The sequence below is a fragment of the Erpetoichthys calabaricus genome, chromosome 17 (genome assembly GCF_900747795.2).
Source record: "Erpetoichthys calabaricus chromosome 17, fErpCal1.3, whole genome shotgun sequence".
Taxonomy (NCBI): domain Eukaryota; kingdom Metazoa; phylum Chordata; class Cladistia; order Polypteriformes; family Polypteridae; genus Erpetoichthys; species Erpetoichthys calabaricus.
The window spans coordinates 92,011,680-92,038,077 of NC_041410.2; the positions used below are offsets into that span (position 1 = coordinate 92,011,680).

The following is a 26,398-nucleotide window of genomic DNA, read 5'->3' on the forward strand; positions in this document are numbered from 1 at the left end:
AATGAGCGAGGAAACAGGTGGGTGGACAGATGTACCGCCATACCACCCTGGCACACTCTATATGCTGTTTCAGAAACGTAGCGGGTAGGAAATCAAAAGCTATGTAGCACTTAGCATCCATCCATTATCCAACCCGCTATATCCTAACTACAGGATCACGGGGGATCTGCTGGAGCCAATCCAGCCAACACAGAGCGCAAGGCAGGGCGCCAGCCCACCGCAGGGCACACACCAAGCACACACTAGGGACAATTTAGGATCGGCAATCCACCTAACCTGCATGTCTTTGGACTGTGGGAGGAAACCCACGCAGACACGGGGAGAACATGCAGAAGTGAACCCGGGTCTCCTTACTGTGAGATAGCAGCGCTACCCACTGCGCCACCGTGCCACCCACAACATGAAGTGCAAATAAAAATTAAAATTAAGCAAACCCAGGTCTCCTAACTGCGAGGCACTTAGCATCCATTTCTCATTAAAACCAAAACCTTTGAAATTCTGGTATTACGAGGAAAGAGACCCTTTTCTCCCCTGTATTGTGCCCATACCCATCCTTGAACGGGGGGTTGGAGCTTGCCAGTCCATTGCAGAGTCCTGCAATCCTAATGTTACCTTGGATAGCCAAATTGTGAAATTCTGCTCTGCATATAAAAATGTTTACCGGGATTGGCAGGGCTGCGTGTTGCACCTCCTGATGTGGGGGGCCGGCTTGTCCTCTAGTCGGCAGTCTTTGTCTCTGGCCAGCGTCACGGTCTTGTTCACAACCTTTGAGCAGGAAACCGTAGATCTGCACTCACCTGACAAGAGAGTTGAAGAAGAGGGCACTTGAGAAAAGAGCGGATGGGGGGGGGTGCAATGAAGAGAACTGGGAGCTGCACGGGGGGGGGGGGTTTAAATATGGAGTGGTGGGCTCACGGATACCCACTTCATGCCCATCTATAAGTTGTTGTAAAGAAAAGCCACCTAAACATGGCGAGAGCGTGCAAACTTCCACACAGGCAAACGGGTCCAAAATACAAAGTCGAGGAGGCTGCAAATTGGCCCACACATAAGGCTTGAAAAATCCCCTCCCCAAGATTTCATAACACGCTCTGTTCGCACGTAATGGACTCTAAAAGGCAGTTGTTATGTGGACGAGCTGCACTTACTTGAGCTGCCTCGTTTTTTAAAAGCAAATAATCTTTGATTTATACCTCCCAGCTCCATAATCGCCTCAGTCCTGACACAAGCCGATGCGCATTTCGACAGAGCCTATTATTTTCCGGCAGGTTCTGACACCGTAATCAGATCACAGCCACGCGGCCCCCCGAAGCCTCCATCGTAATGAGGTTCTCACAAAAGCGCCGCAGTCAATTAGTAAGAATGACCAAAAAAATGTAAAAAATAGAGCTCTTCGGCTGTTTCTAATTTTTATTTTTATTTATTTATTTATTTTTGAACACCTGCCTACTAATCTCGCCTTCCGCTGAGCTGGCATAACCCACGATGGTGACTGAAAAATGTAGTCTTTAAAACGTAATAAAAAGTGGCAGCACACCCGCTCTCGGATTACCTCATTTATTTTTTGGGTTCGTGTCGCTCGGTCGACGGTACCGAGAAACAAATCAAACGGCAAAGAGAGCAAAGCTGTGCGATGAGGTGGAACATTCTGGAAATGACAATGGCTTTCCCTTGGGGGGTGAGGGGGTGGGACACACGTGGTGAGTCGGCAGGAAAACGGGTGGCTTTGGGAGATTTTTTGGAGAGAGGGATATTTCACAAGCTTCTCTTTATGTGTTCTTTATCGGTGGTCCCTCCAAACAAGGAAAATCTGAATTAGCGTAGGCCACCCTAATTCGGGGTGTTGACAAGAAATGTATTGAATAACTTCATGAGCTAGGATTTCCTAATAAACAAGAATAGCATAAATATGTGCTTCAATTGAAATGTTTAACATCTAAATATTTTCAGTCAGTGATTAGAACATTAGAACAATCTAGACGAGAACAGGCCATCCAGCCCAACAAAGCTTGCCACTCCTATCTACTTATTCGAATGATAGAGATCCATAGTGGGCAAGACCCCTAGTGAATTGTCAAAATTCAAAAATTAACCTGAAATTCGCAGTCGCTGACCTTGGAATAGTCCAAAACGATACCCCACATGTGTATGTTTGACATTTGTCATTTTTAACATACTGGGGGTGTCTCTTAGAGGGCTAGGACCACCGGTAAAAAACCAAAGATACAATCGTAGTTGTGATGAGTGACATTAAATTACCATAAAATAACAGTCCATGTGCCCACATTACCGGTCCCCATTTTTTTGTAAACTTTGTGTGAGTAACCTTGACCCCTGGTATCCCATTAGGGGGTCGGTTGATGTGGCCTGTGCAACTTCAACACCTTATGATCATTTTTGCTGAAGATACCTCTTGGTTTATCCTTTAGTATAGGGGTGGCATTTCCTGAACAAAATTTATTTATTTATTTATTTTTGGGGGGGTCTCAAGAGGCAAAACTGGGGGGGGGGGCACCACATCTTGCATAGTTAAACATCAAGATGAGTGTAATGGGGTGTCATATTAGATGAGAACAGGCCATTCAGCCCAACAAAGCTTGCCAGTCCTGTGCACTTAATTCCTCCAAAATTACATCAAGTCGACTTTTGAAGGACCCTAAAGTCCTGTCCACCACACTACTTGGTCACTTATTACATGTATCACTGGGTCTATATGGGGGTTTTTTTTGTACTGGTGAGTCAGAAGGGACGAGACAACAAGAACGGACATCTAGGTTTGGTCTCATCGCCAGTCTGCCGTGGCATGTTCTTGGGAGGTCTTCTTTATCATATTTTCTTCTGTTCCCCATAGATGTACTTGTTAGATTAATTGTCCACTCTACACTGGTCCTGTCATGGCCAAACTATGGACTGCCACCTAATCTAGGCTTGGGTTCCCTTCCCAAATCATCTTAAAATGTGTAGCATTTGCCCGTTTTTCGTTCCATATTCCAAAAATGTGCAGGTTAATGTAATTGTCCACCCTAGATTGTCCCAGTGCAGATGTTGTTATGTGATGGTATCCTGCTGTTTTCCTGCTCATGGGGAAAGACACCTGAGATAATGGAAGCACTGGAATAAACAGATGGAAAGATTTAGACAGTCCAGCATTGATTCGGTTGTAGAATGCTCTGGAGATGGTGGGCAGCCAATTGGCCGAGGTCTCCAGGATGATGACGCTGTCAGATTTTTGTCTATTATAACTAACCATGGACACCCCCAGAGGTTCAATTTCACCTGGGATTCTGCCAAATGTGAGTTGTTTGCTTTCTTCTCCTTTATTGTCAACAGTTAATTAATCGACAGATATTCCATTTCGAGTGACTTTATTTCCTATCTGTTTAAACAAGTCTGTGTCTTTATGATTATTCATTATGTACAGTCGGCCGTTGCGATTTGCAGATTTACAATTTGCGGATCCACCTATTCGTGGGTTTGTCACCAATAATTGAATGGAAACTATTTTGTAAGTTTTGCAGCCTCCTGTGGAAAACCACACACGAGGCTGTAGCAGAGCTACTTAAATTGGACTACAAATCCCAGCAGCCCCAGGAGTGCTATGTCATTGGGCAGCTTCAGCACTTGCCACGAGGGGTTCTGAGTTAAACAAGATAAGGACTCTAGTCCCAACTTCTACAAATCTTCACTTACGTCAGCATCACGGTAGGACAAAACATTTTGCGTAACTTTCAAGCGACTGTTCACAGGGGGATTTCCTTTCTTAACTCTTAACGCCATCATCCGTAAAATTGAACTGTGTCACGAGCATTGATCATTTTGTGCTTAGTTGGATTTCTTTTGCATTTGTAATATTAATCACTTTTGTCATTCACTACCAATAAATATACACAAATTTATTATAACAAGTTAAATTTTGTAAAAAGTTAAAGTTCAATGAAGGACTGCAGAACAGCACACTTTTTCTGGGGGACGCCTCACATCGGCAGCCAGCCTCTCACACGTGATTCACTTGCGTGGCGTTCATTCTGTCTCGCGTTTCTCGAGATTCTTTTTTCTTCTTATTTAGCATGATAAACTTAGAATATACGGCAATCATGGGCCCAAAACGTTATCTGCGGATTTTTGCATTCAAGGCAGTCCTGCACCCCTAAACCTCATGAATTTCAAGGGACAGCCTGTAATTAGCAGTCTGAAAAGTTCACAATGGCATTTTACTTGTGAACTTGTTACAGAAATCTGAGCCGACACTTGGTGAAGACTGCTAGATGAAAAGAAAAAAAAATAATAATCTGATGGAATGACCCCCAATCAAGGCTCGGCCCCACCTCTCGTTTAGTCTGATCTGTGCAAATTGTGCATCATGCTCTCCCCGTGTCCATCCTACAAAGTCGAAACGTACAGGTAAGGTTGACGATTGACCGTAACTTAGAGTGCCCAGTGACCGACTGCCACCCCATCCAGTGCCAACTCCTTTTCTCTGCCTTTATAGACCCCAGGATTAGAAAAATGAAAGAATAGCTGTTTTTATCGAAACGTGAGAAGTAGACTGTGATTGGTCAGTGACTGACCTCCTCCGCACTGGACGCTGCACTCCTCCCAGCTGCTGTGAGTCCAGAAGAAGACCACTTCGGGCTGCTTCTCTGCCGCCGTCTCATTCTCCGCTGTCTCGTTTATGGAGATCGTGTATTCGTAATGGATTCCGTAGTTTTGGTCGTGGAAGAGAAGAACCTAAAAAGAAAACCAAAGTCCTTGAACGTCTGACAGTACGCCACCACCTGAATCTGTCATTTTTTGAAATTGCGTCCTTTCTTGAAGCCACTTGGGCCTAATGCAGTTGAGACAGGCCACTATGACTAATAATAATGCGTAACGTTTCAAAACACTTTTCGGCATTGTTTTCAAGTTGAAGTTATTTCTTCACATTCTTGGTCTATATGTAATTTTGCCCCATGAAAAATGTGTTCAAAAGTGAAGCATATGTTATACATTTTAATAATAGGGAGCAGGTTGAGGAGACCCTGGAGAGGTGGAGATCTGGTCTAGAGAGGAAAGGAATGAAGGCCAGTAGGACCACCAAGACAGAATACATGTGTTTAAATGAGAGGGAAGTCAGTGTAATGGTGAGGATGTAAGGAGTAGAGTTGGCGAAGGTGGATGAGTTGAAATACTTGGGATCAACAGTACAGAGTAATGGGAATTGTGGAAGAGAAGTGAAGAAGAGAGTGCAGGCAGGGTGGAGTGGGTGGAGAAGAGTGTCAGGAGTGATTTGTGACAGACGGGTATCAGCAAGAGTGAAAGGGAAGGTCTACAGGACGGCAGTGAGACCAGCTATGTTATATGGGCTGGAGACGGTGGCACAGGAGACAGAGCTGGAGGTGTCAGAGTTAAAGATGCTAAGATTGGGTGTGATGAGGATGGACAGGATTAGAAATGAGGACATTAGAGGGTCTGCTCAAGTGGAATGGGTGTCAGAGAGGCAAGATTGGGTTGGTTTGGACATGTGCAGAGGAGAGATGAGGGGTATATTGAGAGAAGGGTACTAAGGATAGAGCTGCCAGGGAAGAGGAAAAGAGTAAGGCCTAAGAGAAAGTTTATGGATGTGGTGAGAGAGGACATGAAGGTGATGGGTGTAACAGAGCAAGATGGAGAGGACAAGAAGATATGGAAGAAGATGATCCACTGTGGCAACCCCTAACGGGAGCAGCCAAAAGAAGAAGAAGAAATGACCGGTCCACTCTTGGGTTTTATAATGGAGCTAAGGGATACCATTCCATCTTTCCACCCATTACATTGAGGGTGTACTCCCACTAAGCCTGTTTTGTTCCGTACCGTGCCCAAGAGCATTTGTGCCCCCCATGGACTCTACTCCCCTGCTGGTCTGCACTCTCTGGCCCTTTGAGCACTTTTGTCATCACCATGTGACTTTGTGTAAAGCCAAAACGAGATCCGAACATGGAGTGACAGCATCCCATGTCAAAATGATTTCATTTATTTTATGGTGGTTCTGTATGACACTGCACCCGTACAGATTTACTGAGTGTGCAGTGCAGCGTTTTGCTGTTAATCGTGCTGCACGTGCAAGAAAATTTTTACGATGGCAAACGATGTTAAGGGAGGAATTTGCAGCTTTTCCTGCCAACTACAATTCACATTCACGTGTAAAGGTGGGAACAAAAACGTGTTTGTAACTCAAATGGAGTTGAATGAAGTGAGAATTGCATTCTCTGACTTGTCGCGTCATTGACGTCCTGTCTGTTTTCCATGCTCGGGCATGTTTAGCGATCACACTGTTCCCGAATGCTACTGAACCGTGCCCGGGCACACCTCTTCCAATCAAGCCAGGACATGGTATGGGTGGCCTGGCATGGAGCGATCACTTTAGTCAAACGAACTAGACTTTAACTTTGATCCTGAGTGAAGTTTGCATGTGCCCCCCACAAATGTGCTTGTTAGATGAATTGTCTCCTCTAGATGGTTACATGCGGACAAATATGATCGGACACGGAACGAATTGCCAGTGTGAGTACACCCCGAATCTGCAGAGATGCTTAACCAGCTGCATCCTGAGTGTCATCTGACTCTGCGCTTGGTTTTAGTTTTGTTTTCACCTTTTATGGTTTTTTGGTAATTCTCTCCCTCCCTGTTTTGTTTTACCCAGGCTGATGGATGATGCAGTCGATACGAGTCTTGACAACCCAGGGACGTATGCTGTGGGCTTTGGCTCAGCGTTTTTACACAGTCATCCCTGACCTCCTCGCCTCTAAGCCCACCCGGCGCTCCGTCCCTGCCTCCATCTTGCCTTGATCTGTGTGAAGTTTGCATGTGCCCCCCATAAATGTGCTTGTTAGATGAATTGTCCTCTCTCAACTGGTCCTGCATGGGTGTAACTGTACTAGTTAATCTAGTGTTGGCCCCATCTTCATTTTGGTTATATGTGTGAGAAGTTTGTAGGGTGGGCACTGTATCCCCCACCCCCTGGCCCTCAAATCCTAATTCATGACAAATAGGAAACAGCAGGTGACACTGGGGAACCTCCCCTCTCGTTCCTGTACAATCAACACCCCATTGCTCTTCTGTTTCTCTATACTAATGACTGCAAATCGAAGGACCCCTCGGTCAGAACTCCTCAGTTATGTGGATGACACAACCACCGTCATCGGACTCATCAGAAATGGGAATGAGTCTCCATGCCGAAGGGAAGCTGAGCAGCTGGTCGTTTGGTGTGGTGAGCACAAGCTGCAACTATAGACACTCGGAACTTGGGAGATGACCGTGAACTTCAAGAAGGCCCCCCAATAATCCCCCCTTCCATACATAACAATATGGTGACAGTTACTGGGCTGGTAGAATCACTTCAAGAGAGGCCCACCGCAGGCAGGCTGAATTATGGGACCTGCTGGAGGTAGGAGAGGAGGAGAGAATGAAGACAAAACTGACTGCCATTACGAACCATGCTGCACATCCTCTCTGCGGCACACAAACACGAACGACTTTCAGCCAACGAATCACCCAGCAGAAATACGGCAAGACGCCACAATGGAGCCTCTCTGTGACCGCCACGTCAGAAAGGGATTCTGGTGGGAGTTGTTGACCATAGTGTGTCTCTTAAGCAGAGGAAACTGTGTGGGGACCCAATCCAGGTCTTCTAAATTCTCAAAGGCGTTGACGAAGTAGTTCCCGGTGGACCGCATACTCGAGGACAACAGTGGAAGTGAAGAGGAAGAGCATTCAGGACTGAAGCCATGGAAGCTCTTCTTGATGCAAAGAGTTGTGGGAATCTGGAGGAACTACTGCCGCATGGAGTGGAAGCAGAAAGTTCAACCATCTGGAGGTGACGTTGGGACAGCTTAGCTATCAGCTAAACAGATGAACGACAAATGGACTGAATGGTCTCCTCTGTGGTCTTCAAGTGAGTTGGACCACCGAGTCATGTGGGATGGAAAGAACATACTGGATTGTGCCCACTAATGAGGAAATGTGCTCACCATAAGAGCTGACTGAAGCCGAATAGAAAGAAACATGACCATCAGAATGACCGACTGGCCACCAGCAGTTTGTTCCCCTCTCGTGGTCCATGTGTGTGTGTGTGTGTGTGTTTGTGTGAGTGAACGTGCTTCACCAGAATCCCCAGCGAACTGAATTTGACAAATGCCTCTTTGAGTTCAGCCACGTCTCCCGCTGAGAACAATTTTCGGCAATTTGCTGACCGTGTTTAACTCACGAGGGCTCACAAATGCGTTTTTGGACGGGGGACACGCGGAGGAGCACCTTCACATTTCAAACAGGCGTAACGGCTTTGTGTTTATGGGGGTGAGCCCGTTTGTCGTTTTTGTTTTGGTCTGAAGGCCCCCCTCCACCCAGGTTTAATAGCACCGAATGAAATGAACGCACGTGGAGCGTGGCAAGCTTCAAAGCGAGGATGGCCTTGTTAGAGAGGATTTGCGCTGAGCAATTAAAATGTGTTTTTGTAAGGCCACTCGTTAATTGTATGTCTTCTTTCAGTCCTGGTGTGCGTCACTCCGTAATCCCATTTCAAAAAAACTATCATTTTAATACTCCAGTTTTAGGATGTAGGCAGACATACTGTATATACATGCAGCTTGAATATAAAAACACAAAACAAGGTGTGTGTAAGCGTTAGATAACATAGCTAAGGCGATTAGAGCTGCCTGCCCCTCCTCGAGCATTCAGTTGACTGTCACATTGTCATCAGTGTGAGGTGTGCGTGTCCTCCCCGTGTCTGTCTGTCTGCTTCCAGGTACTCCTGCATTTCCTCCCATATGCCCCAAAGATATGTAACGTGTGTGTGTGTGTGTGTGTGATGGCCTGGCACTCCCTCCACAGCCGTTTTCTGCCTTGCACACACTGCTGACAGGATGCACCCCACGTCAAAACCGCTCTAAACTGCATTAAGCAGGCTTGAGAATGTTATGTTGTGCATATTATATGATGCTACCATGGAGGAGCTTCCTGCCCAGAGTTTTTTCATGCCTTGCACCCAGTGGCACCAGGATAGGCTCTCCCTCCATCATCATCATCATCATCATCCTTACAGAAAATAGATTAAACGGTTTTTGAGAATGCTCTGTGATGTCATGCTGTGTCATTTTAGGCGAATTTACATGATGTTATGTTTATTACATTAGAACATTAGAGCACTCTAGACGAGAACAGGCCATTCAACCCAACAAAGCTCACCAGTCCTCTCCACTTATTTCTTCCAAAAAAACATCAAGTCGAGTTTTGAAAGTCCCCAAAGTCTTACTGTCTACCACACTATTTGGTTGCTTATTCCAAGTGTCTATCATTCTTTGTGTAAAGAAAAACTTCCTAATGTTTGTGTGAAATTTACCCTTCACAAGTTTCCAACTGTCTCCCAGTGCTCTTGATGAACTCATTTTAAAATAACAGTCTCGATCCACTGGACTAATTCCCTTCATAATTTTAAACACTTAAATCATGTAACCTCTTAATCTTCTTTTGCTTAAACTGTAAAGGCTCAGCTCTTTTAATCTTTCCTCATAATTCAACCCCTGTAGCCCTGAATCAGCCTTGTCTCTCTTCTCTGGACCTTTTCTTGTGCTGTTATGTCCTTTTTGTAGCCTGGAGACCAAAACTGCACACAGGACTCCAGATGAGGCCTCACCGGTGTGTTATAAAGCTTGAGCAGAACCTCCTGTGACTTGTACTCCACATGTCAAGGCGCTATATAACCTGACATTCTGTTAGCCTTCTTAATGGCTTCTGAACACGGTCAGGAAGTCGATAGCTTAGTGTCCACTATGACTCCTAAATCTTCTCATGAGGTGGACTCTCAATTTTCTGACCGCCCATTGTGTATTCAAACCTCACATTTTTACTTCCTATGTGTAATTCTTTACATTTACTGACATTAAATTTCATTTGCCACAAATCTGCCCAAGCCTGTCTGCTATCCAAGTCCTTCTGTGATTATATAACGCATTCCAAATTATCTGCTAATCCACCTATCTTGGTATCATCTGCATACTTAACCAGCTTGTTACTTATATTCCTATCTAAATCATTTATTTATATTAAAAATAGCAGCGGGCGGCACGGTGACGCAGTGGGTAGCGCTGCTGCCTCGCAGTTAGGAGACCTGGGTTCGCTTCCCGGGTCCTTCCTGCGTGGAGTTTGCATGTTCTCCCCGTGTCTGCGTGGGTTTCCTCCGGGCGCTCCGGTTTACTCCCACAGTCCAAAGACATGCTGGTTAGGTGGATCGGCGATTCTAAATTGGCCCTAGGGTGTGTGGGTGTGTTTGTGTGTGTCCTGCGGTGGGTTGGCACCCTGCCCAGGATTGGTTCCTGCCTTGTGCCCTGTGTTGGCTGGGATTGGCTCCAGCAGACCCCCGCAACCCTGTGTTCGGATTCAGCGGGTTTGGAAAATGGATGGGTGGAAAAATAGCAGCGGCCCCAGCACTGCCCCCTGCTGGTCACCACTCTTAACATCTGCCAGTTCTGATGAGGTTCCTCATGCCATCACCCTCTGCTTCCGGTGTCTGAGCCAATTCTGCACCCATCTAAAAACATCACCCTGAACTCCCACTTCTTTTAATTTGATGCCCACCCTCTCACGTGGCACCTTATCAAATGCTTTCTGAAAGTCCACTTTGATTGTATCCTTTTGTTGCATACATAATATTATGGACTGGCACTCCCCTCCAGGGCTGTTTCCGGCCTTGCACCCAGTGGCACCAGAATAGGCTCTCCCTCCATCATCATCATCATCATCATCATCATCCTCCTCCTTACAGAAAATAGATTAAACAGCTTTTGAGAATGCTCTGTGATGTCATGCTATGTCATTTTAGGTGAGTTTATGTGATCTTATGTTTATTACATAATATTATGGACTGGCGCTCCCCTCCAGGGGTGTTTCCTGCCTTGCTCCCAGTACTGCCAGGATAGGCGCTGATGAGGACCAAGCAGGTCTTAGAATGTTCTGTGATGTCAAGTCATCTTGATATGCTATGTTAAGTGATGTCATGTTATTTCATGTTACATGTTATCTTACGTAATGTTATGTTCTGCTCCCTGCCTTTTGCCAAGTACTGCCAGGATAAACTCTGGGACCCTCAACCCTAAACTGCGTTAAGCAGGTTTAAGAAAGTTATGTGATATCCTGTGATGTCATGGCAGGACATATTATGGGGTTTTAAATAATGATATCATGTATATTATACTGTATGTGTTGGTGGCCCCTCTGGGGTAGTGCTGCCAGGATAGGCTATGGCCTACCTCAACCTTAAATTGGACTAAGCAGGGGTGAGAATGTCATGTGATGTCACTTTATGTTGTCTGATTTGATATGTTGTGATGTCATGTCATCAAGGTTTGGCAAGTTATGTGACATGATGACTGGTGATGTCCCCTCTTGTCACGTCATCTTGGTATGCTATGTTCAGTGATGTCATGTTATCTTATGATGATGATGATGATGATATCCATGAAGCAGTTTTAAGAATGTCGTGTGATTTTTATGTTAGATCCCGTAATTTGATATGTTGTGATGTCACCATGGTTTGGTATGGTATGTGATGTTATTTGACATGATGCATTATGATGTCATCTTCTGTTACGACGTTTTGATTTGCTGTGTTCAGTGATGTCCTGTTATGTCATCTCACTTGATGTTATCTAATGTATTTCTGGGCACCTCAATGCTCACCTGCATTAAGCAGTTTTAAGAATGTCATGTGATGTCATGTTCTGTGATATCCTAATGGGATTTTAACTAATGAGATATTATTTATCTAATATGTTGTTGGTGTGTAGAATATGAACCCAGTGGTGCCACCATAGGCTACGGCCTTCCTCAATCTTGAACTGGATTAAGCAGGGCTTTGAATGTCATGTAACGTCATGTGCTGTGAGTTGAGATGTTGTGATGTCATCACGGTTTGGTATGTTATGTTCTGTGACATGTCTGGTGATGTCATCTCCTGTCATGTCCTCTTGGTTTGCTGTGTTCTGGGATGTCATGTTATGTCATCTCACTTTGAGGTTATCTAATGCATTTCTGGGCACCTCAATGCTGAACTGCATTAAGCAGTTTTAAGAATGTTATGTTCTGTGATATGATGTCATCATCTAATATCCATCCATCCATCATCCAACCCGCTATATCCTAACTACAGGGTCACGGGGGTCTGCCGGAGCCAATCCAGGCCAGCACAAGGGCGCAAGACAGGAAACAAACCCCAGGCAGGGCACACACACCAAGCACACACTAGGGACAATTTAGGATCACCAATGCACCTAACCTGCATGTATTTGGACTGTGGGAAGAAACCCACGCAGACACGGGGAGAACATGCAAACTCGACGCAGGGAGGACCCAGGAAGCGAACTCAGGTCTCCTTACTGCAAGGCAGCAGTGCTACCCACTGTGCCACCGTGCCGCCCATCATATAATATCTTGTCATGTAATATCATAATGGGATTTTAAATAATGATATTGTGTATGTTATATGTGTTGTTGCGGTTGTTGGCCTTGTACCCAGTGCTGCCAGGATAGGCTACGGCCTTCCTTAACCTTGAATTAAGCAGAGTTGAGAATGTTGCGATGCCATGTTAAGTTCACATTCTATGTGATGTCATGCTTCCATCTACATGCTTCCGTCTACTGTCATGTCTACATGCTTCCGTTAGGTCAGATTATCTCAGGGCACAATGTGAGCTACCACAGCTATGCTGATGACACACAGCTGTATTTATCAATAGCACCTGATGACCCCGATTCTCTTGATTCACTAACACAATGTCTAACTTGTATCTCAGAATGGATAAATAGTAACTTCCATCCATTTTCCAACCCGATGAATCCGAACATAGGGTCATGGGGGTCTGCTGGAGCCAATCCCAGCCAACACAGGGCACAAGGCAGGAACCAATCCCGGGCAGGGTGCCAACTCACCACAGGACACACACAAACACACCCACACACTAAGCACACACTAGGGCCAATTTAGAATCGCCAATCCACCTAACCTGCATGTCTTTGGACTGTGGGAGGAAACCCACGCAGACACGGGGAGAATATGCAAACTCCACGCAGGGAGGACCCGGGAAGCGAACCCAAGTCTCCTAACTGCGAGGCAGCAGCGCTACCCACTGTGCCACTATGCTGCCCATCATATAATATCTTGTCATGTAATATCATAATGGGATTTTAAATAATGAGATTATGTATGTTATATGTGTTGGTGCGGTTTCCGGCCTGGTACCCAGTGCTGCCAGGATAGCCTATGGCCTTTCTTAACCTTTAATTAAGCAGAGTTGAGAATGTTGCAATGCCATGTTATGTTCACATGCTATGTGATGTCATGGTGGCAGAGTATTGCATGTTCTATGTTGTGATGTCATTATGGTTTGTTGTGTTATGTGTTGACATGTTCTGTATTTTGAATACTTTGTGGTGTTATGTCATCATGGAATGGGATGTGATTTTATTCTTCTTATTTACGGGCATCCCCTTCCTGGACCATTTCCTGCCTTGTGCCAAATGCTGCCAGGATAGACTCCGGCCTTTCTCAGCCTTGCACTGGATTAAGCGGGTCTGATAATGTTATGTGATGTTTTGTGATGTGATGTGATTGTGTTGATATCAGGTCGTCATGGTATGATGTGTTATGTGTTTATACGTGATGTCACATTATGTTTATTATGGCCAGACCCAAATTCATAACATAAATAACACCTCAATCTAATAATTAATTACAGACTCCGACTGATAAAACAATGTGAGGGCCATCGCCATGTTCAACACGTGCTCGTTGTCTTCTCCGTGGCTCTTAATAAAGACCGCGTGTTCTTTTGGCAGTTCCCTTTAACGTCTTTAGTGTGTCCAGCCCGAGTGCCTGGCTTTTCCAGAGATCACAAAGCATTAAAGGAAATCAGCGTTTAAGACTCCACACCAAGGCTGAGTGCAAGTCGTCCCCGGAGAGGGCGAGCTTAACGTTAATGACTTTACCATGAGATGCAGAGGCGTTTTAGTGGGTCCCTTGGCGGACATTTTCTCCCAGAGTCCTCTCCTCACGTAGCGGACGGTAGTGCCAGCGATCTGAAACTCCCCGGGAAGCTCAATCTTCCAGTCGTTGTTGATCGATCTCTTACTGGAATCTTTTAATGCTGGGGAAATTTAAAAAGAGGGAAGCCATCAATGCCATGAAGTGTGAGATATAAGGAATAACAGATCATCTGGTACAACACGTTCATTTTGTTACACAAGAAAAATGGCTTACTTTTATTAATAATTTATGTTCAGTCTAGTTCAAAATCAAATAAGAACTCTCAAGAAATTGTTAAATAAACTCCCACTAGGGGGCACCTTGATCTTCTCTTACTTCTGTATGGGGTCGGACCATACAGCTCAGTCCTGCACCTTCTCATTCATTTGTTTATCCAGGACTGGGTGAAGGGGGAAACAGTCTGAGCAGGGTGCCCTGTACGTCATTTTACCCAGCCACACTTGATAAATCCTACTGCGCCATCTCAAGGCGTTCCCAGGCCATCCAGGGGAAACAATCCTCCCGTTGGGCTTTGGGTCTCCTCCTAGCTGGTTGGGTCCATAAAACTTCCTCAGGAAGCATCCATGTTGGATACCCAAACCACCTCGATTGGCTCCTCTCGACTCGGGGGGGTCAGCGGAGCCTCTCCTGAATGTCTGTTTGTTTTCACCCAATCTCTAAAGGTGGGCCCAGCAACCCTGCAGAGAAAGCTCATTTCGGCCGCTTGTTCCTGCGCTCTTGTTCTTTCAGTTGTTACCTAAAGCTCATGACCGTAGGTGAGGGTGGTCGTGTAGAACATCTAGTAAACTGCGAGCTTTGGTTCCCTGCTCAGCTCCTTCTTCCCCACTCGCCGCCCCTATTCAGCTGTCGATCTCGCCATAACTTTTCCCCTCGCTTGTGAACGAGACCCCAAGGTAATTGAACTCCTCTGGCTGAGGTGGTAACTCGGAAGAGGACAATCCACCTTTTTTATCCTACTGAGCACCACGGCCGCAGGTTTGGTGGTGCTAATCCTCATCCCTGCCTCTTCACGCTCGTCTCAATGTGTGCTGGAGTTCACAGCCCGATGAAGCCACCACGACCACGACGTCTGCACAAAGCAGCGAATCAATTCTAAGACCACCGAACTGGACCCCATTCCCAGCTGCACCTGGTTTCTCTGTCCATGAAAAATCACAAGCAGGACTGGAGACAAAGCACAGCCCTGGCGGAGTCCCACACCCACTGGGGACAGTGCTCTCACTGCGCTTATACATGAACTGAATAGTCCTTATTAGGAGCCTCAAAACCTCTTACTCTCCCAGCACCCCCTACCAAATCCCTCGAGAAATGCGGTTTTCACAGGACCCCCGAGATGCGGGCATACTTCACAATATTCTTTGTGCCAGGCACACACAGTTCCCGACCTGTGGACGTGACAATCGTTTTCTCGTAAGACTGGCAGGGGCGGCCTTAGACATGTGCAAACTGTGCACCTGCACAGGGCCGCCAAATCCCAGGGGCCGCCACGCCAATATATCTATACTAATAAAAGGCAAAGCCCTCACTGACTGACTCACTGACTGACTGACTCACTCATCACTAATTCTCCAACTTCCCGTGTAGGTAGAAGGCTGAAATTTGGCAGGTTCATTCCTTACAGCTTACTTACAAAAGTTAGGCTGGTTTCATTTCGAAATTCTACACATAATGGTCATAACTGGAACCTGTTTTTTGTCCATATACTCTAATGGAGGAGGCGGAGTCACGTATCGCGTCATCACACCACCACGTGAACTGAAAACAAAGAAGAGATTTACAGCACGAGTCAAACGCGGGAACGAAGGTAAATGACGTTAATTATTGAGTGTCTTTTAATACTGTGTAAGCATACATATTAACACATGTGCAATTAAACGTGTGCATTTACGGGGTGATTTCTCAGGCTTAAAAGCTCGCCTTTTATTAAAAAGGTAAATGCAAAATGTTTTCATTCTGAAGGGCACAAACCACGTTAGATTTCAGCCGTTAAACGCGCAAAAATGTCGTACACCAGATAAATAAGCGCAACATATTATCAGTTGTATTGTATGCTTACAATACATATAGAAATGTGTTAATCGTTAACTAATAGTATGGGATGGTGTTTTTCGACTCGCGCCTTGATTTAAACGATTCCATGTCTTGCTGGGTTTGCATAGCTTATTGTCAATATCTTTACACCTGTTTTTAAGACTTATTGACTGAAACGGGCTTTCACGAAAAAAGTTAGGGCATTGCTACAGGATACACCCTCCACAAGTTAAGGAAGTAAAAATAAAGGTATATATTTCTGTTTTATTTAAACCTTTTAAGTTCGTATGCATAGCCCCATTTAACTGTTTTAGTTTTTTTTTCTTTCTTCAGTAATATTTAATATCCTTAAAGAAAAAACAACATATGCATTTTACTTTTTTTGTATCTCTTTAGTAATATTTTAGTGTAAAAGGATAACCAGTATTTAAACCTTTTATGTTACTTTATAAAGTTATTTTACACAATGTTGAAAAATTAATAAGAAAGCTACATATTTTGGCAGCTGCTGCATTAATTTTCAATGAAATGAAAAAAGCTCTCCAAGAGAAAACCTCAATGAAGAAGAAACAGTTTGCACTATCTAAAAAGGAGAAACCCTCATTTATAAAGGTTTGCTGCAGATGACTTAACTGAAAATAAATGAATAGTTCCTATGTGTATAATACATATTTATCTATTTGACTTATGCCTTTATTCCAGCAACTTGCAACATCTGAGGTACAATTTGTTACATTACTTTTGTTTTTTGCAGCACAGGCAGGTGAAGTGACTTCCTAAGGGTCACACAGTGGTGTCAGTACCAGGATTTGAACTAACAAGCTCCGGGTTTGCTGAAATATTACTGAAGAAAGAAAAAAAACGAAAACGGGCAAATGGGGCTATGCATACAAATGTCCATCCATCCATTATCCAACCCGCTATATCCTAAATACAGGAGCCAATCCCTGCTAACACAGAGCACAAGGCAGGAAACAAACCCCGGGCAAGGTGCCAGCCCACTGCAGGGTGCACACACCCACACACTACGGACAATTTAGAATCGCCAATGCACCTAACCTGCATGTCTTTGGACTGTGGGAGGAAACCGGAGTACCCGGAGGAAACCCAGACAGACTCGGGGAGAACATTCAAACTCCACGCAGGGAAGCGAACCCGGGTCTCCTAACTGGCACCTTTCACTGCGCCACCATACCGCCCGCATACAAACTTAAAAGGTTTAAATAAAACAAATATATACCTTTATTTTTACTTCCTTAACTTGTGGAGGGTGTATCCTGTAGCAAAGCCCTAACTTTTATCATGAAAGCCCCTTTCAGTCAATGAGCCTTAAAAACAGGTGTAAAGCTAAACTTGCAGCACCGCTATTCAATTACATTTGCCTAACGCCTCTCCTAAGGGGAGATACTGTGGGATCTGGGCATTTGTCAAAGCACCAATCACAGGCCCGATTACAAAGCGGGAAGCTGTGATTTGTCGTCTCCCTCCCATGTAACAATCACAGCCCGTTTTACAATGCACTATGTATGTATGTGTATATATGTGTATGTGTGTGTGTATGTATGTGTGTATATGTATGTGTATATATATGTTGATATGTGTGTGTATATGTATGTATATATATATATATATATATATATATATGTGTGGATGTGTATATGTATATATATATATATATATATATATATATATATATATGTGTGTGTGGATGTGTATATGTATATGTATATATATGTTTACATAACCTCTTTAACACACTACTTCTCCGCTGCGAAGCACGGGTATTTTGCTAGTATTGAATATAAAACAGAAAGAGAAAATAACGACACAGCTGAAGGCAATGTGGCCGAAAAACATTGTGTTTCTTGTTAATTAGTACGCTGTATTTGCTAATATTGCTCGAGTCGGAGCAGTAAGCTATATATAGTATTATAACGTTCTGCCATAATGAGAATATCATGGGCCATCACTTAGTTTTCAAGTTACGGACACGCGCATATAGAAGCGTGTCCGCAACGGACGTGGCCATCCACCAAGATACCATATTGACATTGGCAGCCGAAGGGGCCACCGATTGTTTCTCTGCCCAGGGCCGCCATGAGCCTAGAGCTGCCCCTGAGACTGGGGTAACCATTCTGACTTCACTGTGGGAATCGAGCACAGAAGGTATCCCAATTTGTCCCAGTTTTGCTTTTACCCATGTGTAAGTAATCAACAAAAGCTGGGACACCTGTAGCAATTGTTTTGCTGTCCCCGGTGTGCGACACATGCGCCGACCGTCCATAGGTGTGAGCATCGTCTTGCAACTGCAGTTCTGGCAACGATTAGTCGTTGGCTGTGTTTTACGCCACTGGAAAACCCGTTTGACAGACAGTCGGCAACTTCCTGTACACTATGCCCTGTGGCACAGCCCAACACAATGACCCCTGTTTTGCCAATCGTTCCTCTCTGCTGTTTGGCCCGTTTTGTGAGGGAGGTAACCAAACCCACGTGACACATCGCCACTCCGCGCCACTCTACAAACCCTGTAGCCCACGCCACAGCTGTTTGTAGGACAGTATTCATACGGGGGTGAACTCAGTTGGGGTCTGAAGTGTGTATCCCCATTTTTTTTGACTGGTAAGCTTATTTGTTCTGGTTAAACCAATAAAACACAAATGAATAAATCAATAAACAAAACAGATGTGGTTTTAACTAGCCTACAGGACATAAATCACTGCTACGTATTTCAGGCAGGGATTCAATTTCTCCGACAGAGAACCTTTTTGAAACTTTGCAGCTGCTGCCCCAAATTTTTCAAAGTACCTTTGAAGACGTCTAGCCTGAGACATTGCCAGGTTGTAACGTCTTGCCTAGATGCGGAGAGTTGGTAAGGGGTTAACAAAACAGAAGCCATACAAAGAGCTTTAGGGTGACCCCCCAGTCCCACATCTGGATGTTCTGTGCATCCGCCAAATGACTACTTAATCAAATGTACAACGTTTCAGCACACTTCTCTCCAGACGGGCACGCCGCCCAGGCCTGCTAAGTCTTTAGCACGTGCGCACGCTGATATGTACGGCGTTGTGTTTAAATTCGACCAGACAAGTCCCAAAACTCTCATTATTGTAGTCTGTAATCAAGGCCTTCAGATCTTATAATGTACCGCTTCTCATTGTGTTACTTGAGGGATGGCAATTATGGCAGAAGAAAAGCCAAACGGAGGAAGGCAAAACAAATTACAGGCATGTGAAAAAGTAAGTCCACCCCATGAAATGTTCCTTTCTTTTCTAACATATGTGGATAAAGTATGATTTGGTTTCCATTTAAAGAGCATCTATTAAAAAAGGAGATGTAATGGGAGAAAAAAAGGCAATATTTTATTGAATATTCCATTTCCCTCTGTGGAAAATGTCCACCCTTGGCTCATGACTGGCATTGCCCTCTCAAGTTGGCATTTCCTTTAACTCGGCTCGGTCAGCGTGACAATGAGAATTCCCTGTATAGAATTCCTTAGGGGTGTCTTTCGTGCTCGGCCCTTTTAAAATCCCCCACACGCAGCAAGTCAATGGGATTCTGATGCAGGCTTTGACTGGGTCACTCCAGAACCCTCCATTTCTTTCGTTTCGGCCATTCCCTTGTGGATTTCGAGTCATTTAGAGTCATTGTCAGGTTGTAAGGTCCACTTCTGGTTGGAGCTTCATCTCAAATTATCCTCAAGCACCCCCTCTGGTTCAATAAAGAATTCCTTGTGGATTCTATGATGTTGAGCAACCCAGGCCCTGATGCAGCCAAGCAGCTCCAAACCAGAACATTTCCACTAGCACCCCCACAGTTTGCAGTTGGTATCGGGTTCTTCTGGAGGAAAGATCTTTGTTTTCGCCAAACATGTCACAAATAACTTGATGCCTCATCTGTCCAAACCACACTGTTTCAAAAGTCCTGGTTCTTTTATGAGCAAACTTTAGTCTTGCCCTAAATTTCTTTCCATTTCTTCCTGGCACAACTCCCATGTAGATTTCATCTCTTCTAATGATAGACTCAGGCACTTTGACAGTAGCAAGAGCTACCTGAAGACCCCGCGATGAAATTCCGGGGTTATTAGAGACTTGTCTCACCATTTTGCATTCTGCTCTTAGGCTGAACTTGCTGGGGCAGCCTGGCCGGGGGAACAAGTTGGCAGTTGTTTGAAAATCTCCTGCAACTGGAGATGGTCTTTCTGACAGTCGAATGGTTGAAATCCAGTTGTTTGGAGATATTTTTAAATCCCTTCCCTGACTCCCAGACATGTAATTTTTTTTACTACTTTATTCTATCTATCTATCTATCTATCTACTAGTTCAGAAGCCTGAGTTTGCATTAACAAAATTATTTCAGATAACTTCAGACTAGAATGTGGTACTTGACAAGGATGCCCCTTATCACCTTTGATTTTTGCATTTGCCATTGAACCACTGGCTGTCTACTTTTCGAAACTCATCAGAGATAAAGGGGATTTTCAGAGGACCTGAACAGAAAATATCACTATATTCAGATGATATGGTGCTATATCTATCAGACCCACAAAATTCTCTGCCAGCGGTCCTAAAAGCACCAGCAGATTTTCAAAAAAGATATCTGGACTTAAAATCAATTTCAATAAAAGCGTGCTTTTTCCAGTGAACTCTCTAGCACGTAATTTCGGACTGGACATCTTCCCATTTATCTTGGCGGGTCAGTTTAAATATCATGGGGTAAATATTACAAGTAAATATAAAGCTCTTTTTTCAACAAAATATTGTTGTCTGCATGGAAAAAAAAATGAAACAAGATGTGACAGGATGGTCTACCCTTCACCTTATGTTAGCTGGTAGACGACCATCCTTCCCAAGCTGCTCTTCCTATTTCAAAGCATCCCCATATACGTTAACAAATCATTTTTTAAGAAATTAGACTCAGTCATAACTTCATTTATTTGGAATTCGAAACATCAACTCAGCCAAAGGGTGACTCTGCCATGACCTTAAGCAGAAGGTGGCATGGCACTACCCAACTTTAAATTGTATTACTGGGCAGCAAATTTGCAAGCTATAAAGACCTGGACATTGGCACAAAATATCCACAAGCCTTCAACAGAAATAAAATCTTGCAGTACTCCTTTATATTCCCTGCTCTGTGGCCCAGTTAATACAAACTACCGTCATTACACTAAAAATCCAATTACCCATCATTCTCTCAGAATATGGAACCAATGCAGGAAGCACTTTAAGACAGAAAAGCTTTTATCTGTTGCACTTCTACATAACAACCACTCTCTCAAACGTAATACACTATTCAATGTCTGGAAAATGTCCGGGATTAAAACACTTAAGGACTTGTACATAGATAACGTCTTTTCACCCTCCGAACAGTTACGCTCCAAATACAACTCCTCATCAACACAACTCCTCCACTACTTTCAAGCTAAACAGAACCTGCCTGATTTTCCTCACCTTCCACCTTGTTCTGTTCCAGAAGAATTATTGTCTTGTCAGTCTTGAAGATTCAGATAGCATCTCCAGAATTTATTAAAATATTTTTATCAGTCTCTTCCCTTCAAAGACCCCCAGAGTGCATTGGGGGAAGGATCTGTCACTTAATATTTCAGAAAAGGAGCGGAAGGCAGCCGTGCATAGAACACACTCGAGCATTCAGTCGTTCAACTTAAAATCTTTCTTTGAGCACATTTATCTCATTTAAAATTGTCCAAACTGTTTCCGGGGCGAGATCCAACCTGTGAACATAACAATCAAGCTCCAGCCCCCCTGACCAATATTCTTCTTAACCCGTTTACTCAGGACGGCCAACTCCAAAAAGAGACCTGCTGCTGCTTCAAAACTTCTTCCATCTCACAATTCATGAGGCCACTGTGCTCTTGGGAACGGGAACGGAACGCACAAAGCTTTAAGAACGGTTTGATCCCCTTGCCCTGATCGGTGCCTCACCACAATTTGATCCCGGAGATCTGAAGAGTTCCTTAGACTTCATGGTGTGCTTTTTGATCTGACCTGCATTCTGTGGATCGTGGGACCCTCTATGTTCCTTTCTACACAAGGTTTGCCACGAGTAGACTCCAAGTTCTAGAAACATCTCGAGAAGGATAAAAGCAAACAGGATGGACCTGAGCCCAGGGTCTGGATACTTGTAGGAATGAGAGATTTCAGTTTTTGATTTTTAATAAATTTACAGTCCTTTCTGAACACGTCTTCACTTTGTCATTATGGGTTACTGATTGTAGACTGATGTCAAGTGTCTCCATTCTTAAAATGAAATCTACAACACGGCGTCCAGAAAGTGAAGAGGTCTGAAGGCTTTCTGAATTCACTGTAAGTCATCATCTCGACCAGCGCCCATCTCTGAGGGGACACTGGGCACAAGGCAGGAATTGGTCCTACACAGGCTGGTGGGCCATCATCACAAAACCTGCTTAAAAATACAAAAACTAAGATAACTGTAAAACGGCCCTGAAGTCTGCCGGATGCTGAGTGGACCCTTGTAGAAAGATCCATTTCAAGATACTCGGAGGGTGTAACCCTGCAGTTTAGAAGCCCGTCTGCATTCTTGTCTCATGCCCAAAATCACAAGACGCAGACGGAGTTATATAATAAGTGGGGCGAATAAAAAAAAAAATAAAATATGAACATTTCTTCCAACGAGCACGATTTTCTGGGCATCCAAAGTGTTTTATTGCTTTGTGCCCTTTGGAAAATAATCTAATTTTCTTTCTTTCATGTGCAGCATTCATGAGGAAATTGGAGGTGGGGGGAGATGCAGTGGATTATACAAGTAAGTTTTCATTTTGGATTTAAACCTGTAACCTCTGCCAAAAATGCCACTGTATATTTATTTAATTTCAAGTGCTTCACATTTCACAGTCTAGAGTTTCTGGAACAGCAGTGAACGGGCAACGGCCGGGGTGTGCCATGGACGCAGGGCAGGCCAAGCTCTGCTGAATGGAATGTTTTATTCCTATTTTTCTAGCCCCCCCTTGTAATTCACTGAAATAATTTGCTTTTTATACTGCATATTATATTAATCTATATATATATATATATATATATATATATATATATATATATATATATATATATATATATATAAAAGCCAAATACAACTGACTCACTCATCACAAAATCTCCCAAAACATAAGGACTTGGGACTTGAAATTTGGAATGTAGGTTACCCTTGGTCCATAGGTGCGCGCCAGGAAACGGTTTTAAAAATTTTATGGTCCATCAATAGTTTTTTAGACCGGTTTGTATGTCTGTCCGCTTTTCACAAGAGAACTACTTAATGGATTTAGATCGGGTTGTTTTCTAGAATTTGCTTGAACATTCCGTTGATTTTGCGACTTTCTCATCGCGCTACGTATCAGAGTTCGCTTGCGGTACCGATTTATTAGCACAAATCCGAGAGAGACTTATCGAGGGGCGGGGCCCTCCTCACTCACGTGTCTGCCTCGGGACGTAACCTTAACTCCGCTTACTTAGCAAACGAGAGAGAGAACTACTTAACACATTTAGATTGTTTTTTTTTTTTTATAATTTGCTTGAACATTCCGGTTGATTTTGCGACTTTCTCATCGCACTACGTATCAGAGTTCGCTTACGGTACCGATTTTATTAGCGCAAACCCGAGAGAGACTCATCGGGCTGCGGGGCCCTCCTCACTCACACGTCTGCCTTCAGGGCGTAACCTTAACTAAACTTAGTTAGCGAACGAGAGAACTACTTAACGGATTTAAAACTTTTTTTTTCTATAATTTGCTTGAACATTCCGGTTGATTTTGCGACTTTCTCATCACACTAAGAATCACAGTTCACTTGCAGAAGAGATTTATTCGTGTTAATCCGAGACAGAGGCTGCGGGCCGAGGGGACAAGGAAGCGTGACGTCAGGAGTAGAGAGCTGGGTGGGACCCTCCTCGCTGTCTTGTTTCATTAATACGCGGGCGAAGCCGTGGGGAATGGCTAGTTGGAGTATATAGCACATGTCTGCCAGCTTTTCACGAGAGAACTACTTAACGGATTTAGATCATTTTTTTTTCTAGAATTTGCTTGAACATTCCATTGATGTTGCGATTTTCTCATCGCGCTACATATCAGAGTTCGCTTGCGGTACCGATTTATTAGCGCAAATCTGAGAGAGACTCATTGGGGGGCGGGGCCCTCCTCACTCACGCGTCTGCCTCGGGATGTAACCTTAACTCCGCTTAGTTAGCGAACGAGAGAGACAGAACTACTTAACGGATTTAGATCTTTTTTTTTCTATAATTTGCTTGAACATTCCAGTTGATTTTGCAACTTCTCTCATTGCGCTAAGAATCACAGTTTACTTGCAGGAGTGACATATTCGCGTTAATCCAAGACAGAGGCTGCGAGCCGAGGGGAGGGGGAAGCGTGACGTCAGGAGTAGAGAGCTGTGCGGGGCCCTCCTCGCTGTCCTGTTTCACTAATACGCGGGCAAAGCCGTGGGGGGCGGCTAGCATATATACAGTATATTTTAAAGAGGCTTCTTTATTGTTATAATGTTCCCCAAAAATACATTTCCATGGGTTTGTTTTTTTTTTTTTAAGTAATAACCATCATCATTCCTAATTTAATGCATGTTTCACGGAAAAGCAGTCTTGCCAAAAATTTAAAAAATAAATACAGATACTCCCCATTTCCCAACACATTTAAAAAAAAACTGTGGAGATGCACCGCGGCCGAATTTCAAAAACCAACTCTGGCCTGCCAGAAGGCAGTGGAATTCATCATCATGGGCACAGTGGGCACACGGAAACAACTCGGGTAGGAGGGCTCACCGGGCTACGATTTGAACCCAGGAGTCTGAACGTGTGAGGCTGTGCTGCTCAGCGTTGTACTCCAGTGTGCCGCTAACACTAACTAGGAAAAGGAGCAAAACATCTGTGGACAGCAGACCCAAGGGCACCAGGATTGGTGTGACAGGCAGAAATGCCAAAGCAGGGACCAACATCAATCCTGTATGATGGTCCAAAAACAATTTGCGGGAGGAAAAAAACCTTACCCAGAAAGCTGTGCGCGGGTTTCCCTTCCACCACTTTGATTCTCCTTGCTCCTGCAGGGATAACGGCTGCCTCAATGTAACCTGTGTCGAGACAAGTGCATGTAGAGAAACCAGTTAATACGAGAAATAATAGCAACAACAACATGGCTGGTGACATACAGGATATTTTACAACCAATTTGGCAGCACTTCAGATTTTCTGTGGTAAACCATTGCTAGCCATAGGAGCAGTCGGATTGTCCCTTGCACAGAGAGTTCACTGAATTTCTTCCCTGGCTTGTCCGACCATCATGCGACATGTTGCCACACTCCGGCACTGTGATCAACAAGGATGTATTAAAATATTACCCAGAGCTAAAGAGGCCTCGGCAGGCACTGCAACTGCAAGGACTGAAGTCTGAATGCAGGATGGGAGTGAGGCGGTAAACAACTACCCTGGCAATGGCAGCCATACTGGTGACAACAAGCCCCCCATCAATAGGGCCCGTGATAGATAGATAGATATAGATAGATAGATGATAGATAGATAGATAGATAGATAGATAGATAGATAGATAGATAGATAGATAGATAGATAGATAGATAGATAGATAGATAGATAGATAGATAGATAGATAGATAGATAGATAGATAGATAGATAGATAGATAGATAGATAGATAGATAGATAGAAATTTTAGTATTCGTTGAGGGGCCTGGCACCCGGGTTTGTCACCTGCTAGCAATTCTAGTGGTGACTTTAAATAGCCGCCCACTCTGCCTTGTCTTTTATCCAAGTTGCAGATTAAGAAAAAAGAGAACCTTTGTTAACTCTTTTGCGCTTAGATCTTGATTTCTGAATCGACCTCCTCGGTTCCCAACTTTCGTTTTGTCCTTCTGACCTCGATTGTCGCCTTTCTCTTTCTCTTTGTTATTTCGACACTTATTGATCTCCCAATTTTGCCCCTTTTTCTTGCTCCATGTTTGCCCTTTGAAAACCACGTCTGTTTTCGGACACGACAGAATGAAGCGCCAGAGACCAGGACGAGTCCCAAGTTCACGGACCCCTGGGGATGACAAGACATTGGGTCCTCCTCCCAACCTTTATGAACGTCATGTTTCTTTAACAGTGCCAGTTACGTGAGAGTTTACGGTAGGAGGTTGCATCATAGTGCAGGCCGTGCCAGTGGCATCTCTCTGTTGGCTTGAATTGCAATTTCCTTTCCATCCTCAAGATGGAGTAGAAAAGCTATGAGACCAATTAGATGCGTGCATGCTTGGATTTTACGGATGCAAATACAGATTTTAATGTGG

General features: G+C 44.2%; 1 protein-coding gene across 1 annotated transcript in view; it reads right to left on the reverse strand.

Annotated features, from left to right (window-relative positions):
- Positions 1–26,398, reverse strand: part of adamts17 (ADAM metallopeptidase with thrombospondin type 1 motif, 17) — a 207,133-nt gene that overhangs the window by 36,917 nt on the left and 143,818 nt on the right. The window contains exons 16-19 of the mRNA XM_028823153.2: positions 25,108–25,188; positions 13,993–14,150; positions 4,569–4,728; positions 662–797 (exon numbers count right to left, since the gene is read on the reverse strand). Coding sequence (XP_028678986.1) covers positions 662–797; positions 4,569–4,728; positions 13,993–14,150; positions 25,108–25,188 — 535 coding nt within the window. The remainder of the gene's footprint in view (positions 1–661; positions 798–4,568; positions 4,729–13,992; positions 14,151–25,107; positions 25,189–26,398) is intronic.